General features: G+C 41.3%; 1 protein-coding gene across 1 annotated transcript in view; it reads right to left on the bottom strand.

The window, feature by feature from the left end:
• Positions 1 to 17,966, bottom strand: part of PCP4 (Purkinje cell protein 4) — a 47,032-nt gene that overhangs the window by 16,459 nt on the left and 12,607 nt on the right. The window contains exon 2 of the mRNA XM_062514978.1: positions 11,996 to 12,047. Within this exon, the coding sequence (XP_062370962.1) occupies positions 11,996 to 12,047 (52 nt within the window). The remainder of the gene's footprint in view (positions 1 to 11,995; positions 12,048 to 17,966) is intronic.

Raw genomic sequence — 17,966 nt, forward strand, 5'->3', positions numbered from 1 at the left:
CAGGAGAGCTCTGGCAATGTGCACCAAGGATCTGAGTGTTTTCTAGTGCTCACCTTAGTCTGTGCAGCCTCTCCTGACGAGCAAAAAGCAAAACCTTCTTCTTTTTTTTAACCAAATCGATCAGATTTTCTCCTGAAACAACTCACAGGTGGGGGCAGAACACCCTGGGGGTTTTTTAAACTGCCTGGACTGAAATTCCACATTGTTTTTGGTTTTTTTTCTGGCATGCTTGGCCAAGCTTATCAAGTGTTTTGTCACATAGAGACAGCATCACTTACAACAACAAAAGGTATCCCTGACACCAGCAAGGGAGGCTGGCAGCTCTGGGCTGCATCACTCCCTATCTCAGCAATTACACTGAAATAAAAAAAAGTAAATTCAGCCTTTTGCTGCCAGGCCAGAACCCCAACAAATACACAGCAGAACAGAAGCAGCTACCCTCTTACTCAGCTGAGGTTAATTGTTGGTTTCTACTCTGCAAGTTCAGTCAAGAAATTCAGCCCCAAATATGCACCGTAGTACCACAGAATCCTGCAGAGAACTATTAACAGCCACAGAAAATTACTGTGATGTCCAAAGAGTTGTGGGAGACTCAAAACAAGGGTCAAATTTGTGGTAGTTAAAAAATCTTTTCAGGCCAAGTTTCAAGTCAATTTGGATATGTTTATAGTTTGGAGAGGAAAACAGGAACTTCTTAGTGGTCTCACATAGTACCCACTCAAAAATAATGGCAGTTGTGGATGTGCTTAATTGCTTAATTTCTTAATTTCTTCTTGTGCTTAATATTTAATTTCACCTAAATTTGAAACTCGGAACCCAAATGAGTTGAAATTAAAAGCTCACATAAACAGTTGTATGGGGAGAAACTACAAAGCACTGGTATCCCTTGATGCAGCTTTCTTTGCTGGCTTTTTTGTGTCCATCATCTTCTACTGCAAGAAGAAAAAGAACTAATGAAAGGAAAGAAGTAAGTGTTCTAATTCCAGCTCAGTCTGGACTTCAGCCATGCCACCATGTAATAGCAAAAATGCTAATGTTAGCTGCAGTAATCTTCTTAAGATGATGAACAGAGACCAAAAATCTACACTAACTCTGCTGCATCTGAGAACAGCTTCTAGACTGTGTTGTTCCCAAGGCTTGCCCATAGCATGGGGAGGAATTGCCAAAAAATACATTTTCTTTTTGATCTTCTTCCAGAACGGGATGGTTCTGAGCTGAGGAACCTCCAGAGGATTCCATCTCATGACTTAAGTCTTTTGCTTTTTATTTCTATGCTCCCTGATGTGTGAACCATAAATACTTAAACAAAAATTACATATTTGTGACATATTTCTCTGGCACAATTCTGAAAAAGTTTCAAAGAGGTCCAGCAGTGAGAGCAGACAATGTCCACCAACCCTCCCACACCTGGTCGTGCTGGGCAAAGGGCACAGGAATATACACTATTGTTTATGGATCATTAATCTCCAAACTTCTTCCCCTAGGGTCTAGAAAATCTATTTCTTTCTCTTTAATTTGACAGAGGAAGGAATTTAGGCCAAAGAAGTTTGTCTGAGATGAGATCAAGTGATGCTGATGGAGAGAATGATTGATTGGCAAAGCCAATGTCTTGCCCTCTGCTGACAGCATCCATCACCCTTTGACAGGAAAGGTCCAAACCTCCACATCTTCCATTTGTCTTCTTACCTTCTTGGCTAAAATAAGCCAGGAATGCTTTTTCCCCCAGTTTCTTTGCCTGCCAGAGGCAGAGCTCACACAAGAGACACAGAGCTTTCACCAGAGACACAGAGTTTTGTTGTGAACAGATTCACTGGAAAGGTCACCAAGAAATTTCTGCCAGTGACAAATACAGACGTCTGCTTGATGAATACAATCATTAGGTCAGCTTAAAATACACATTTTCTCCTAGCAATTATTCTGCTGGCTGCTAGACCCAGAGGTGGCTGCTTCAGGACGCCAAAGCCTTGGATCCAGCTCAGCCCTTCCTCAATGTCATTCCCTCAATGGGATCTGTCCCCTGAGAGGTGAAAAGAAGGAGGTTGTCTGATCCTCACCTGTGCTGTAGGAACCTGGATAAGCCAGGATGGGGGTTTATGTGCTCCCATCCTTCCTCGGGATGGTACCCAAATGCAACTGGAGGTCTGGAATACACACAGGTGTATCTACATCTTCCCTCAAAGGTACCACACCTGATAACCTACATTCAGCTCTGAAATCAAAGGTCAGAAGACTAAACAATTCCTTAGGTTTAATTAATCTCACCTCTGCCACCCTTCTGTTTGGTTCTACCACACAACAAAGGATGTTGCTCAGAATTTTCTCCACATCTAATTCCTGTAGCTCAGAATTTTCTCCACAGTGAATCCCTGTTCACTGTCAGACACCTGGGTTATAAATTCTCTGCAATGTCTGTGGGCACTATAAACTGAATTTTTGGTGTCTATCAGTATGAAATCTTTATCTTAGATTAGGAGCTGCAGTGATAGTAACTGTTGGATTAGCACAGGCACATAATGAATTCCAAAATCCTGCAGTAACGTGTTGTGCTCCTGGCTATTAGCCTGGGTTTTAATTAGTTTGTGCTAATGAATATATTTGTACATGTCCATCTTTTATTGGCAGCTTTTAGAGGAGTAGTAAATTGGTCACTGTGGAGTGCCAGTGTTTCACTAAAACCTAAGGAATAATTAATGCTTTCTCCACCTAGAGTCAACCAGCAGTCTCAGGGGGTTTTAGGTATAAATTAGAATGAAAGATGAGATACTCAAAATACAGTTAGAGAACTCATTCATCAACGGTGATTAAATAATGTCACTGTGGGACCCTGGAGAAGTGCTGAGAGCTGATTTCCAGCTCTGGAATACCCACACATCTCACAGGAGCTGCCAGAGCACCCTGCCCTATTTTTTTTTCCACTGTGACTTTCAAAATGCCTTTTCCATATCCAGTGCTATCCAACTTTCTTCTGTTCTTGGAAATTCCTCCTTGGTAAATATGTACTTATCTAAGTCTTTCCTATTCATAACAAACATGGGCTGGGGGAAAAATGAACCAATACTAAGAGTGCTTGGCTAAAGCAAATGCTTACATCAAATCCAGTATCCTGGCTAACGAAATCCTCAAGTCAGAAAATATTTGGATGTTTTCACATCCATACTTCCACAAGAAAAGGGCTGTGAGAGCTGGCACAAGGTGCTCAGGATAAGTCAAAATCTGAATAGGAATGGAGTGGTTTGAGATGAATTTAAGGAAGAATTAAATGTTCAGGTACAAACCAGACATTCTGAAATACCTTGCTAAGCATCCATTTAAGTCCATTCCTTCCTGCTTTTGGTTCTGGCCCCCAGTTCAGCAAAGGACCACATTTTCATCATGTCTGTAACACTCCTGCTGTTCTAAATTCTGGTGCCTGCATACACAAGGGAGCCTGATAGCACCAAATTACAAGCTAATTTTGGAGCATCGAGCTAAGTGCCTGAAGACAGCTGTGTGCTACAAATTAAAATCTTTAAAACCTTCAGAAAAAAAAATATGATTAATCATTTACCGATTGCTAACAGAAGAGCTCTTAAGTAGGAAAGTATTTTCATCTCATTTACAAACCCAAGTCAGAAGAAAACAAAGCCTGTGGTGTGAAGTAAAGCAGGTCTGTGTACAGTCATGTATGTACAGTCAAAGAGAAAAGTGATGTTTCCACAACAGTAAATCCTGGTAACCACTGTTGGGCATTGATTGTGTTCCTCTTTCATTTTTCACTTCCACTAAATTACAAAAAACATGCTGCTCAGCTATATGCACCTCTTGTAGCCTTTCAATCATCTCCTGTTAGTGTCGGGGAACGTGCAGAGATGAATCTCCAAGCTGTGCCAGTCAGCCCAGCTCCATGGATTCCCAATGTAAATATTCCAGCTCCACATCCCGTGACACCCCAAACTGTCTTCGATGATGCAGGGGCAGATTCATTTCAGAGGTAACTTTATAGGTGTTACCAGGATTATTGAGAGGCTGGGCTGGAGCTGTTTCCTCCCTCTAGGCCAGCACCAGCACCAAGGCAGAACGAAAGGCTCCTGCTCCCAAGAAAACACATTTTCCAGGAAATGCACACTTGTGGAAGCCAGCCAGTTACGTGCCAGTCACAGAAAGAAGGCTTCTTCTCCCTAGTGCACAGTCAGGCAGCTCACTGATAATTACAGGCTGATTTCCAGAAGAAATATGACACTTGTCAAAGGCATCATTTCAATTCTGTCTTTCCTCGTTAACACTTGATGGGAACTCCAGCATATTTATGACTCATCCAAAAGGCAAAACCCACCAGCACCACCACAGCTTTATTTTCTTTTACCTAATTTAATTTTTCCTTCATATCTAATCACTGACTTGTTTTTCCCCCTAATGACCTTGGCTGATTTTCCAGACAGATTCTCAGAAAGGAGTTGGGCTACCACACCTTTCAGGTGTTCAAATGCCCTCTTGAATGAGGTACCTCACGATGATTTCCTTGGGCTTCTGATCTCAGTGCTGCAGGAATGCTGCAGTTCTACTGACTTCTACCTCCTGCAAAGGAGCAGACTGAGAGGGACCATATAGAAATATATATAACTCCCACACATGTGTTCATCTCTCACATTTTTCCAAATGCAGCCGGATTTTTGGGTGCACTCGGTTTGAGAACATCACATCCACGCAGGCACACAAGGTTCCCAAGCTGTGTGCAAGCACTGTGTGCAAAACAAAGATCCCATAAATTAATCAAGTTGTTCTCCTGGCAGGCTGGAAAGAAAGAGGTGGACCAGGGCAAGAACTGTTATTGTTATCTCTATTTTTAAATACTTGGAAGACTCTCAGTCACTATGGTGGCGAGGACCATATAAGTACCTAGACAGATTCATTGTTAGCATGAGTATTAAGTGGGAAGATTGTCCGTGTCAAAGCTACCAGTTAATAGAAGCTTTATATTTTAAAATAATTTCCCTTTTTTAAGTCCTTAAAAAGACGATTTAAAAAGCTGAAATTTTTATTCTATGCTTGTGCTCTTCTGCTCTATATTTTCTTTTCCTTCTGGGACTTCTGCATTTAAAAAAAAAAAAAAAAACAAAAAAAAAACCCCAACCAAAACATTCAGGAAAAAGCTGCATAATTAACATTATATAGCAACATACTGACAGATATCCTTCATGTGGATAGTGCTATATTCTTTGTGTGGGAAGATGGGCTTATTTGGGAGCCATGAGAGTGGTTATAAATGATACACAAAATGAAAACCTGTGGGGAATTCCAGAGCCAGAGCACAAGCCAGACTACAAGAGCACTGCTGTTAATTGATGAAACTGTTAATACAATCTCTTCTTTTTTTTTTAAGATGCTTCTGCCTAAGCTTTTAAAAAATGAAAGCTCCTCGTTACCAGATGAGGTGCAGCTGTAATGCACAGTGTCAAAGATAACTTGAGAGATAACAGAGAAATAAAAACAGTAGCTACTCTTTCAGAAGTATTACTTCAGTTTAGATCACACACATTGATTAAATTCCCCCAGAGGATCCTCTGCATGAAACCAGATGGTCACCTCCATGAAACCAAGTGGTCAATGCACATGGACAGGCACCTGTGGGTGTAGGTGAAGTTTCACTGCAGAAGGTGCCCACATTATCTCAAACACACATAAAAATCATCACTTTACAAGTTTGGTTGCTGGATAAACACCAAAAATTGTTGATCAGAGACTTTTTCTGAAGAATCCTTCACTGCCTTCATCACCCCAAATAAATAAGCATAGAGCAACCATCTGGAGAGGACTCATGCCTGGCCTCCAGAAATGAAAATTCACCTAGGAGAGGAAATAAAGATCATGTATAATTCCCTTCTCTTCCTCTCAGCATCCTCTCCAGGGAATATCTGTGAACAGTCCCAGAGCCTTGTTATTGAAGGCTCAGTCTGCCTTTGACTGAGCCCTGCTGGCTGCCTGCAAGGATGGGCACATTTCTTGGGTGATGAACACACCAGGATGGGCAAAGGAAGAGAACCAGGCAGGAGAGGACCTGAGACGTCTTTGCTTTGGCTCTGGGCAAACTTTTTGTGCAGCTGTCCCCAGGGAAATGGCTGAAATCAAACTCAGCAGTTTCCTGCAGTGTTTTTTACCATGCCTTGACATGGGATTCATCTAGAACTGTTCACTTGGGACTTTTTCTCCTCTCATCTGATCCACCCTCAGCTACAGATCACAGTGTGGAATTCTCACAGGATTTTTACACCTCTCTCTGAGCCTGAGTGATCTGTACATGACCGAACACAACTTATGTAACCATGCTGAGGGTTCAGACAGTTTTGGGTTTAGGCTCTGTGAAGGTGTTATGGTATTTGGTGGTTGCAGACACGTCTAGGAATGTTGCTGAGGCACAGACTTTTTATTTTAAGAGATGTGGGATGAGGTACAAGAAATCATTCTCATTTTACTTCCCAAATCCCCACCAGTGCTGGCTAGATTGGATGAAATAGGGCAGAATTTGGCTTTGGATGTAGGCTGAAAGTAGAATAAGAGAGACTGCATTACTGGGAGATCATGTCCCTTGAAGCACCACTTAAAAGGGATGAGAGAATTTAGAACACCACAGTAAAAAGATACAACAGGCTAATTTCCCTGCCAGCTCTCAACCTATCACCCAGGAAAACTCAATATTAATTACCTTCATCCAATACCCCCCCATCCTAACTCCTGATTAATGCTGTGGGGGTGAAATATCAGAGAGCAGCAGTTTGAAGGGGTTGGGTGGTTTTTTTTTACATTGATTCAGCACTTGTTTGCAATACTGAAGATTCATCTCTTGCCACACAAGCAATGTTTTGTGGGAAAGAAAATACATGAGCATTGCAATGTAGCAGTTCAGGCTCTGTCCTTTCCTTGGACTAAAAAATGTGACCTCTAGGCCCAGAAAGATACAGCAAACCATGTTCCATGATGCCCTTTGAATATTTATACAAGTTACCCTCGTGTTCCCCTCCTTCCTCAGAATTGTTTTTTCCACCACTAAGTTTATTTGTAGGGCTGTTCCCAAAAACAGCACATTTTTTTACGCAGTCATTGGAGAATATTAGTGGAAAATTAATTTTGAGTTCTTAAAGAGATATTTATATAAGCCCATACTACAATAATGATCCTGGCCTCTAGCCAGGAATTGAAGCTCTATTAAGCTAAGCACTCTACATAAATAACTATGAAGATTATTATTCACTCTGTCAGATCTGGCAAGATTTTTTTTTTTTTTTTTTTTATTCCTGAGTGTAGTGAGCAGAATTTGCCAAATTTCTTGAATAGAGGGAGTGGGTGAATGGACTGCTGATAACACTGCAAGATGCCTGTCCCTACATAAGGAAAACTTACTAGAGAGGGGAGCTCTATTCTCCTACACAGAATTGCTTTGCAATTATTTACCCTTACCATTAATGCTTTCTAGAAGCATTCAGACTGAAGTGACTCCATTTTAGATGTAAAATATAAGAATTTGTTAACTCTACTGTATCTTCATCTTTTACATAGAGGCATCTCATGGACAGGATGAAACCCAATATTTATTCATGCATAATTTTCTGAATGCCCCAAAGCAGAGCTCATACACTGACAAGTGTTTAGGAATGAGATGAAACTGAAAATAAAACTGACCATCTTGCTGTGATTGAATTATTCCACCATGACATCTCAGTTCATGCAAAACTTACTCATTTTCATTTCACTCAGAGCCAGGAAGGCATAGAATTCATCCCATGAAAACACTTATTTTGTTATCATTAATATTCATGTTACTGAATGATAAATCTCATCTTCCAAGAAAAATTATTAATACCAATTAATAATCACATGCTTTATGTACTTTGAGAAGAAAGGGCGAGATCTATTAATAGGAAAAAGAGCAATTCTAAATTTGAAGATAGAAATAATTGGTTCTGATGCAATTGTTTCCCTGGCAGTTGTGCTGAGCTATTAAAGAGTAGATTGCATGAGAGCAGCTTGCAAATTACACCACAAGAAAAGAAACAATACAGGGCAATGTGAAACAGAACAAGAAGTGACAAGTGTTAACCTACAAAGGAACTTTGTGACATTGCCAAGGTCACGGAGAAGAATCACTTATTCACTAAGAATAGTAGGGGGGAATATTCTGTTTTCATATTTGCATCTGTATGATTGTCCCAACCAATCAAACCAGGTGAGCATAAAGGAAATTACAGCTTCTTATCCCACAGAGCTGTGTGGGAATAGTAGTGCCATCTTCCCTTTGGATCTTCTACCACAGAGAACAGCATTATGTAACAGGTTTACAAGTTACATTTGCGGTTTCACAAAAGAGCATCTCTGGGTTTCAGGTAGACTGAGGTCCTCCAAGGTCACAGTGAGGTTATGGATTCAATACTGGGCCCAGATTGTTTAACTTGTTCACCAGTGACTTGGACGAAGGGGAAGAAGCCTCCTGAGCAAGTCTGATGCTGACACACAGCTTGGAGGAGCAGCTGATCCCCCGAGGGCTCTTCAGGATTTCAGAAACACCTCCACAGGCTGGAGAGATGGGCAAAGAAGAATTGTCTGAAATTCAACCAGGGCAAATACAGAGTCCTGCACCTGGGAATAAATAACTCCAGGGACCAGCACAGGCTGGGAATGACCTGCTGGAGAAGGATGTGGGGTCCTGAGGGACACCGAGCTGTCCCTGAGCCAGCAGAGTGTCCAGGGGTGTCCTGGGGGGCACTGGGATGAGCATTCCCACAGGTCAGGGGTGATCCTGCCCCTGTGCCCAGCCCTGGAGGCGCCTCTGGGCTGCTGTGCCCAGCTCTGGCTCCTCAGCACAGCAGGGACAGGAGCTCCTGGAGCTCAGCAAGGGCCTGGAGCATCTCCGTGCCCAGGAAAGGCTGAGGGAGCTGGGGCTGCTCAGCCTGGAGAGGAGCCCCAGCTGGGAGGGGCTGAGCCCTGCCCGTCCCTGGTGTCTGTCTGTCCCTGGCTGTCTGTCCCTGGCTGTCCCTGGCTGTCCCTGTCTGTCTGTCCCCGTGTGTAGGGAGGGCAGAGCAGTCCCAGGCTCTGCTCCAGGGCCCAGCAATGGCCCCAGAGCCACGGGCAGGGACTGAGCCCAGCAATTCCCCCTGCACAGGAGGCACAACTTCTGCCCTGGGCAGTGCCCAGCCCTGAGCAGAGCCCAGAGAGGGGCTGGAGTCTCCTCCCTGGGGATATTCCAGAGCCACCTGGACACAGCCCTGTGCCCTGTGCTCTGGGAGGTGGCACCAAGATGTCCCTCTGTGCTCCCTTCCATCCTCACCCATCCCGTGTGTGCAGCAGAGCAGTCCCTGCAGCTGAAGGGAGGTTTGCTAAGAGCTGCCACTGCTGCTGTGGGGTAGGAGCTAAACACAGTTAAGGATAGACTGCTCCTGTCTAAGGAAGGTCAAACAAGAACATGCATTTGTGTCTACCCAAACCATCCCTGCTATAAAAGGAATCCGCAGAGACTGAATTTCCCCGAGTGCTGCACAGTGACAGCAAAGCCATACATGTCTTCAAAGAGGACACTGCTGATTGCCATGGTCATTATTTTATTTTCTCCAGTTCCAACCTAACCTAGAGGCGAGCCCAAAATTAATTTTCTACTGCAATGCACAAACAAAGCTCGACCCCACAGCATCTCATTGTGTGAATCAAACCCTGAGAAAAGTCAAGCATCTTTATTTGTTGTCTGAGCCAGTTTTGAGCATCTTTTGCTGATCTGTAAAAAGAGCAAAGACAGCAACCAGACCAGTTTGCCTTTGCAGACATTGTCAGAGCATGACTTTTCTTTTTTTTTTCCTTTCTTTTCATAAGATGAAAGAGTTTTTTTGTTTCTCCACCCTCCCTCCTTTTCAGTAAGAGGGAAACAAGAGGGAAAGTTTCCTTTTGACAGGGAAACAAACACTTGAAGGAGAGGCTAATAACATTTAAGACATGGACATATTGCAGGCTTCTGGAAAGAAAAACATGGAACAGAGGATTTATATTGTGCATGTAGGTTTACAGCACACCCCAATTTTTAGAGCAATAAATCACTGCTTGAGTTCTAACCACACAGAGCTAATAAAGACAAAGAGTTACACATTTCTGCTTCTTTGATTTAGCATTCAATCTCAGCTTCAAAGTTCTGATTCTGCTTTATTTTTATGCAAGCATGTGGGCTGGGGAGATCAGAGGACTCTATTCCATCTCCCCTGCTGCTCCTGTGTTTTATGTAGGTGACAGCTTTTCTGCTTAAATTTCATTACAAAAAAATAATTGGTATCTATTTGCCTAAGATTAACTGTGCCTCTGTATATATATGTTATAAATAAAATTATGCTACAACTAGAACCATATATATATTTGAATTAATGATGCAGCCCTTGCTCACTCAAAATCCCCACTAAGAAAAAAAAATTGCTTTTAAAAAGGCTGCAGGATCAGTAAATCTGAGCTAAACTTGACAACAGGACGATTTTATTCTGGAAAAAAAATTATTTGGGAAAGAAATTCAAGGCAAATGAGGTGAGTTCATAATGTGCTCAAACAGAAAAGAGAAAAACATGCTTCCCATGCTGCCCGAATGGCTGACATAATTTTGCTTGCTTTCCTTCCCTGTTAACTTGAAAATGCAAATTGCTTTGCTGTCAGGGTACATTTGTTCCCACTAATTCAAGACACGGTAACAAGCCAAAATATTTATTTGTTGGTTTTTTTTTTCCACTCCAATTTGTGTTTTATCATAGTGGGAGCATCATCTGTGGATTTCATTTACTGAAGCATTATGCAAACAGCCCTTATGGGAAAGCCACCTCCCTGTAACAGGACAACTATCCATAAAGAAGGCTCTTAATGCTTTAGGATGTGTTGCTTCAAAGGGTCCAAAAAATTCTACTCTGACCAACACTTAAAAGGCCAAATCACATATCCAAAATAACTGCTCGAATGACCCACTGGAAAAGCATTGGCTTTTCAGAGAAGGGACTTGGATGTTTCCTGCTTTTCAGGGGATGGGATGGGCACAGAACATGCTCTTTTAATTAGAACTGGATGAGCAAACAGAAGCAGAGAGCACATTATAGTTCAATCCTTTTTCTGATGCTGCTTCTTTTTCAGCTGGGTGTATTAAAAAATATAAAATATTTTTTAATATTTTCCTTTGAAAAATGTTTCTGATGGTAAGTGACTTTTAATCCACTATCACTTGTGCATAAAGCATTTGTGCTCCTATAAGAAATAAAAGGAGATTTCAGCTGATAAAACCCCAAACAATTACCATTTTCCTGAAAATTCAGTTTTGCACTTTTCTGGAAAAAAAAAAATCAACATTTTTTAATTATAATTGTTTTTGCCACTTAAAGGGCTGAAATTGGTCTCTTCCAGCCGCTTTGTTAAGGTCTGAAAAAGCACCATGAGTCACCCCTTGGAGAAGCAGAGATGAGTCCAGACTCACTCCGGTGATGAAATTTGGAGCCTCTTTGCCATCTGGTCCTTCCATGAGATCTGCTCCATCCAAAGCTGCTCTCTAGCAAAACTCAAATGAGCTCACAACAAGTGGATTTTAACTTTGGTATCTTAGTTCTGGGCCTAAAATTAGGTAGGATTAATCAGACTACAGAGATTCTATGCGCAAATCCTTTGAAACTTTATTTCTCTTCACCCTCCTCATTCATGGAACAGCTCATAATACCCCACCTTGTTTTCTGGTGTCCTTTTCACACTTATCTGATTTTGTTTTAGCCCCATTTCCGACTTCTGTGAAGTCCTTTGGTTTACCACGCTACACACTCAGAAAAACATTCTACTTTAGCTAAGGGTTTAAACATACAAATAAAAAGAAAACAAACCCACTGAAGCCCTTCCAGTTTCTCAAACACAATCAAAAGAAAAGTTATGACACCAAAGCCTTCACTACAGGCATCTGTCATTACAGTATAAAGTATTTGGGCTCCATTTTACTCAGTATTCTCCATCCAGAAATAAAGTCAACCCTTACCATTCTCACCAGACGTCTTGTCTTTCCCATTTGTAGCCCCGGTTCCTTGTCTCTGTTAGGGGGAACAAAAAACACAAAACGAGGTCAGAACACACTTGAACATGCATTTTCCCCTTGGAATTCCTGGTAACACCTGATTTCTCCTCAGTACACTGGATAATCCATTCACCCTCATGCAATGCTGCTGTGAGACACTGCCAGTGAATCATGAATGCTTAGTTCCATTTCAAGGCTGGACTCTGTGATCCTGGAGTTCTTTTCTGAAAGTGGTTAGTTGTTTGGTTTCTTGTTTGTTTGTTTTTGTTTTATTTTTATTCAGAGTCAGGATTGAATGCTCCCGAGATGGATTCTTGTTTGGACTTGGTTGTTTATCAAATCTTATTTATAGCACAGAGAGTCTTTCAGCACTCTTAGTTATTAAGCCAAAAGGGAGCAAAAATGGAGGTGAATTTAGCTAGTTACAAGGTCTTTTAAAGCTTAACTATCTAATTAAAATCTAACATTTATATTATTTATACTTTTGACCCAATAACCAAACACCTGTGACCCTCCCTGCAGCACCTTCTATGCAACCAAAAACTATTACCTGAAATCACGAAGAAGGAACAAGAAGGAAGAAAGAGACAACATCCCAGAACCTCCATCTTGTCCCTTACCTATTACTGTGTTCTAAAACCCCAAATTCCAAACCCTTCACCATGTGATATTACACACTTCTATTCTAACTACACACTAGTGATTCTTAACTTTATTACTCAATTTTGGAAGCTTTCTCCAAGGCCTCCAGTCAAAAGCAGTGTTCTTCTGAGGGTCAGTGTCAGAAAGCACAGAAAGTTTAAAACTTCCAGGCTTCAGGGTTCCAACACTTTTCCAAGACAGAAGCCTCTGATTTAGGTCGAGCTGCATCACTCCATGTGCCCCTGGATGTAATTATCACAAGGAGTGATATGTATGTGTGCAATCAGGTTCCCAGCAGTACAGGGGCAGGAGCTACACTGCAGCATTTTTCATTTCTTCAGCTCCTCGCTGTGCCTCCCCTTCCATGACTCAGGAGTACAGGGAACTCATGAGGTTTTGCAGGGACAAAACTGTAAGGGTCAAAGCCCAGCCTGAAGTTAATTTGGACAATGCCATAAAAAAGACACAATAACAATGTTCCTAAAAATACATTAGCAACAAAAAGAGGGCTAAGGAGACTCTCCAGACCTCATTTTGGCAAGAAGATGCATTTTCTACTTTGGCCATCAGAGAAGATGGAAGTTCCCACTTGAACTCACTTTGTCCAAAGTATATGCTCCTGAATTTCCAAGAAAAAGAACTCTTTTTCATCACTCTGCCAAGTGACGGGTGGCAAACACCACAGCAGTTGAAATATTCACCATGGCAGAGTACCAGAATGGTTACAATAGTAGGGCAATTCCCATCTTAGGAATGGTCACTCCATGAAAATTATTCTGCATCCCCCAGAGAAAGCATCTCAAGGTGGATTAAGGTATTTAAAGCGTATGGCAAAACTAGCATTTCTTATGCAAAATTATTCATGTTTGTGTGTGTTACTGAAATAGAACTAAAGAAATGGTCCTCTAGGCTTGTACATGTAAAAATCTAGGAATACTAAACTCAGAGAATAAATCCAGCTGCACTCAGACATCAGAGGCAGCACATCCTCAAGCACCAGGGACGTGAATAGGTACAGGAGCACTGCAAACCTAATGGTTTTTACCAACATCTGGACAGTCATGTGCATTCTCCCATGAAAATTCATACGGCCATACTTATCTGAAGGCATTTTCTCTAAAATTTCTGATTAAAAACTTCTCTGCTTTGTTTTCTGTCTTTTGCCTTCCCAAGCAGTGGTATTTCCAAGATATTTTTTGTACACAGACCTAATAATGAGGTAAGTACAAAGCCTTCGTGTGTGCTCTTAGCTCTGACATGGAAAATGGAAATAGTTTTTTTTTTTTCATCCATGGAGCCTCAGAGCCGATACAAAAGCTTGGCCAATAACAGAGAATGGGATTCTAAAGGGATAAACACCTTTGACAAAAGTATAAGTTACCAACAGCCAGAAATCAATACATCCACCCAACAACAACAACCAATTTTGCTTTGTACCTTTATTTAAAGCCTGGTTAATAATTCCGTGTTTCAACTCTAAACAGCACTTTAAAGAAGATTTTAGTGTTCATTTACAAAATACCTTATTTTTCCTATCAATAAAAGGGTGCCTATATTCGTTTTTCTTCCCCCGTATTTTAAAATACTTTTCCAAGTTGTCTTATTTCCTGAGCATTTCAGGCTGTGCTACTTAAGCTTTATGAAAGCTTCTCTTTCCTCCCTAGGCTATACCTGTCAGGTTCAGTCTACTGATGATGGAGTGCTGGAATATGGATTCACACATTTATTTCGTGTCTCAAGATTTCCCCTTGGGGAGAGCAGAATGTTGTCAAAGAAAAAAGAATAAAAATTTGGGTTTGGTAAATTAAGGTTTTTCTATTCATGAGGTCATGGTATTTTTCTTTAAGACTGAAATAAGTTGCAGTATTCTGTGGCCATTTGTTTGATTGGTGACCAGTGGACTGGGACAGAAACCTGGAAGTCTGCCAAACCAGCTTCTGAGAGCTTTTCCTTTAGTTATAGACATATTTTGATCCATAAGCCCTGTGCTGTCTTCCAAGTGACTGCAATGGATTTGAAAATGAGAATCAGCTTCTCATTAACAAGGCACTGAGACTCAGGAAAAAGCCACGTACAATGGGGTCATCCTCCTGCAAAGCCTTTAGTCTTTTATTTCAATACATTCAGTGGACCTACTTTTCAAAACATTTTCAAGGTGTTGGTATTATTAGCAGCTGGAGTTCCTTTCTTCTTTCATCACCCTTCAGGATGCTGCTGCAGGTTGCAGAACAAAGCTAAGCTTTTTCATGTGGTTCAGAGCAAAAGTGGACTAAACACAAGGAAGAGTTACTGAGGGTATTTTCAAGAAGCAGTAGATGAAATGATGGTATACCAGATATTGTCCACAGATAAAATACGTGAAATTAAAATCACTGAAATACAAGAAAAGCAATACTAATTTCTGGGATCTGACATGCTGAACAGCCCCAGCTCCCTCAGCCTTTCCTCCCAAGAGCAGATTCCCATCCCCTACAACTTGCAGCCAACTCCCTTCATTCAGAGATTGCTTCTGGAATCCCACAGCATCTTTTAAGGCAAGCACCAGGACAGAAACATTGGATAAACTTTCCACCAGCCATCAAAGAACATCACAGCTAAAATGAACATGAGTGCAGACCCGTAATGATTATACAGTAAAACATGATAAACAGTTTTGTTGCTATGGTGTGTAGGAGGAAACAGAGTTTATGACTGCTTCGGGCTATATTAATTTTTAACTCAGTGGTTTTACAAAACACCAAAGACACGTAATTTAAAATGTCTCCAAAAATCAAAGTGACTCCCAATTTGTCAGCAGAGGAAGTTAAAAAGACTTCTGCCATATGCTCAAAATCCCAGTAAGAAAAGAACAGGTTTGCTTTCCTGTTAAACTCTCACAGCTATGTGCAGAGGCCAGTTAATGTGGTATGAAAATCTGTACTAAATTAGTCCCCAAGGCGAGCAAACTAAGGTCAAAAGTGAACTTGCAGCCAGGAGGACATTTCAAGAAGAATGTTAAATTACTGCAGCAGCTTTTCTACTCATTCTTCCAGCCCCTGCTGCACCCCCGAGCCTCATTTTTGCCTTTAATCTTACATTCTGTTCTTGTCTTGAAATAGCCTGACCTTTTCAGCAATGCTTTTAATTAGCACCTCAGTGTTAGGGATTGCAGCCAGGTGTTGATTAGAAAATGTTTGGGGGCAGAAGGGTTGTTTGTTTTATGGTGAGCCACAGAAAGTCCAAGATCAGGGACATGAAAACTGCCAGAATGTTCTGACAAATGGGCCCTTCCAGATAATAACATCACGCTGATGTTTCGCCTCAGTGCAGGGTCAACAAGGTACAGAGGGCTCCAGTCCAGAAAAGCAGTGGCTGCAGATTTTCAACAGGATGTGTTTCTACATAGAAGAATGGAAAAAAAAAAAATCCAAGAGTGGAATTAAATAATAGAAACAGGTGGAGAGTTTCAGTAAAGTGGACAGAAGAAAAAGTCAGCACAGACTGACAGGGGTGACACATACGAAATGTTATTTAGGATGTTCCATATTGGCAAGGAGAACAGCAGGGAAATTTATGCATATCCTGAGCTTTTCCTAAGCTTTGTTTTGATACCCTAAGGTGTGACAGAAGGAAATACACGTTGGTACTAAGCAACACAAAAAAGCTGTGGCTTTGCCAGCACTGTGCCAAGCAAGCCTTCCCTCTGCATCACCACCCCTTTTCCAAACAAAGATTTCTCTTTGAGAAACATAAATTGAATCCAACTAAACTATTTCACAAGGACCTTATTTTTTTATAGTATTCTGCTTTAATTTAGAAACAAGCTCATCTGTTTCTGCCTCAATGTGAAAAAAGTACTGAAAAAAAAATTTTGAAGATTTATGAAGTTTATGATCTTTCTGGAAGTAAAAATGTCACTGAAAATCTCTGCTTAGGGACTTGTGTTTTCCAAGCAAGGAAAGCTTCCCAGTCACAGCAGAATGATCAGGACATACATCAGAACCTAAATGAAGATCCAGAATTTAAATAGGGGCAAGAAGCAAACAGCTATGACCTAAGATGACTGGCTACACTCTCACTGTACAGATTTTGGGATTTCAGTATGATTTTTAGGTAAAGTTTTCCTTTACTGGAGATTTCTGTGTCACTACTTCTTTCTAACATCTTGTACAGACCTGAAACTATGGCACTCAGCACTTCACACCTTGAAGTGTCAAAAACATTACTCTTAGCCACAACACAGTAATAATTTGGTTTAGAAATAGATAAAATAAATCATAACACTTAAAATAAAAATGAAGAGCAGGAAAAATTATGTTGCTGTGACAAAAAAGATTTTGGTTGCCGAAGCTGCAAGGGATTACTGGCCTCTAAGTAATGGGACTGGAATTTTAGCACCACAGTATGTTTTGGAATTACATATCAGAAAGCATGGAAATGAACAGCTGGGAGAGATAAAGTGCACTGCTGGAGAGCCAGGCACAACTTCTATCATTTCACTCATTTCCTTCTAATTATTTCTTCCCCAAACTGGTCTGCAGCACAGACAGATGGCAAATCCCAAACCAACTCTGTGACGTACAGGTTCACTCACATCAGTCACCTAAAAAACATCTGCAGCCAGAACTGAAGAACCCCCAACAGGAGCTTGAACAAAGCAATAAAAATTGCACAAGACACTACACAAATAAACCTTCCTCCTCGTCTACCTGGGCCTCCTTTACAAATTCCTCCACTCTTCCACACATTTTTATAGGTGTGGTACTGAATATTTATGAGATGAAAGTGTCCTTCAAAGGCCACTTCTAAGGGAATTGCACCAGATACAGAACACCCAGCCAAGATTTTGTCAGAATGATGGATAAATCTCATAATGTGTCTGTTACTTCTGTCTTACACATCATTGTGAGAAATCGCCGACCGCATTTCCTGAGCAGCCTGACAGAAAGAAAAATTATTTATGAACTTATAAACCTCACCTATGTTTCCCCTCCTCCCTGCATGCTCCTCTACTCCCAGGGAGTTTTCCACAGCCAGCTTTCTCTCTTGCTTTGCCAGGGCAACACAATGTTGCCAGAGCAAGAACACCAGAATCCATCTTTCCATACTGGCTGTCAAAGCTAAATGATCCCTGGCACTTGGACAATTCTTGTAATTATCCTCATGGGTCAGACAGTTTTCTACTTGACTGGGCTCCTGATTGTCCCTAATTTTATTAAGGCTTTCTTACAGCTATTTTAATAAATTAAAACTACGCAGGTGGGCTGAGATGAGCCGATGGGATTCAAGCTGCAGTGGCTACAAGCTGAGAGAG

This window comes from Cinclus cinclus, chromosome 2, assembly GCF_963662255.1.
Source record: "Cinclus cinclus chromosome 2, bCinCin1.1, whole genome shotgun sequence".
Classification (NCBI taxonomy): Eukaryota; Metazoa; Chordata; class Aves; order Passeriformes; family Cinclidae; genus Cinclus; species Cinclus cinclus.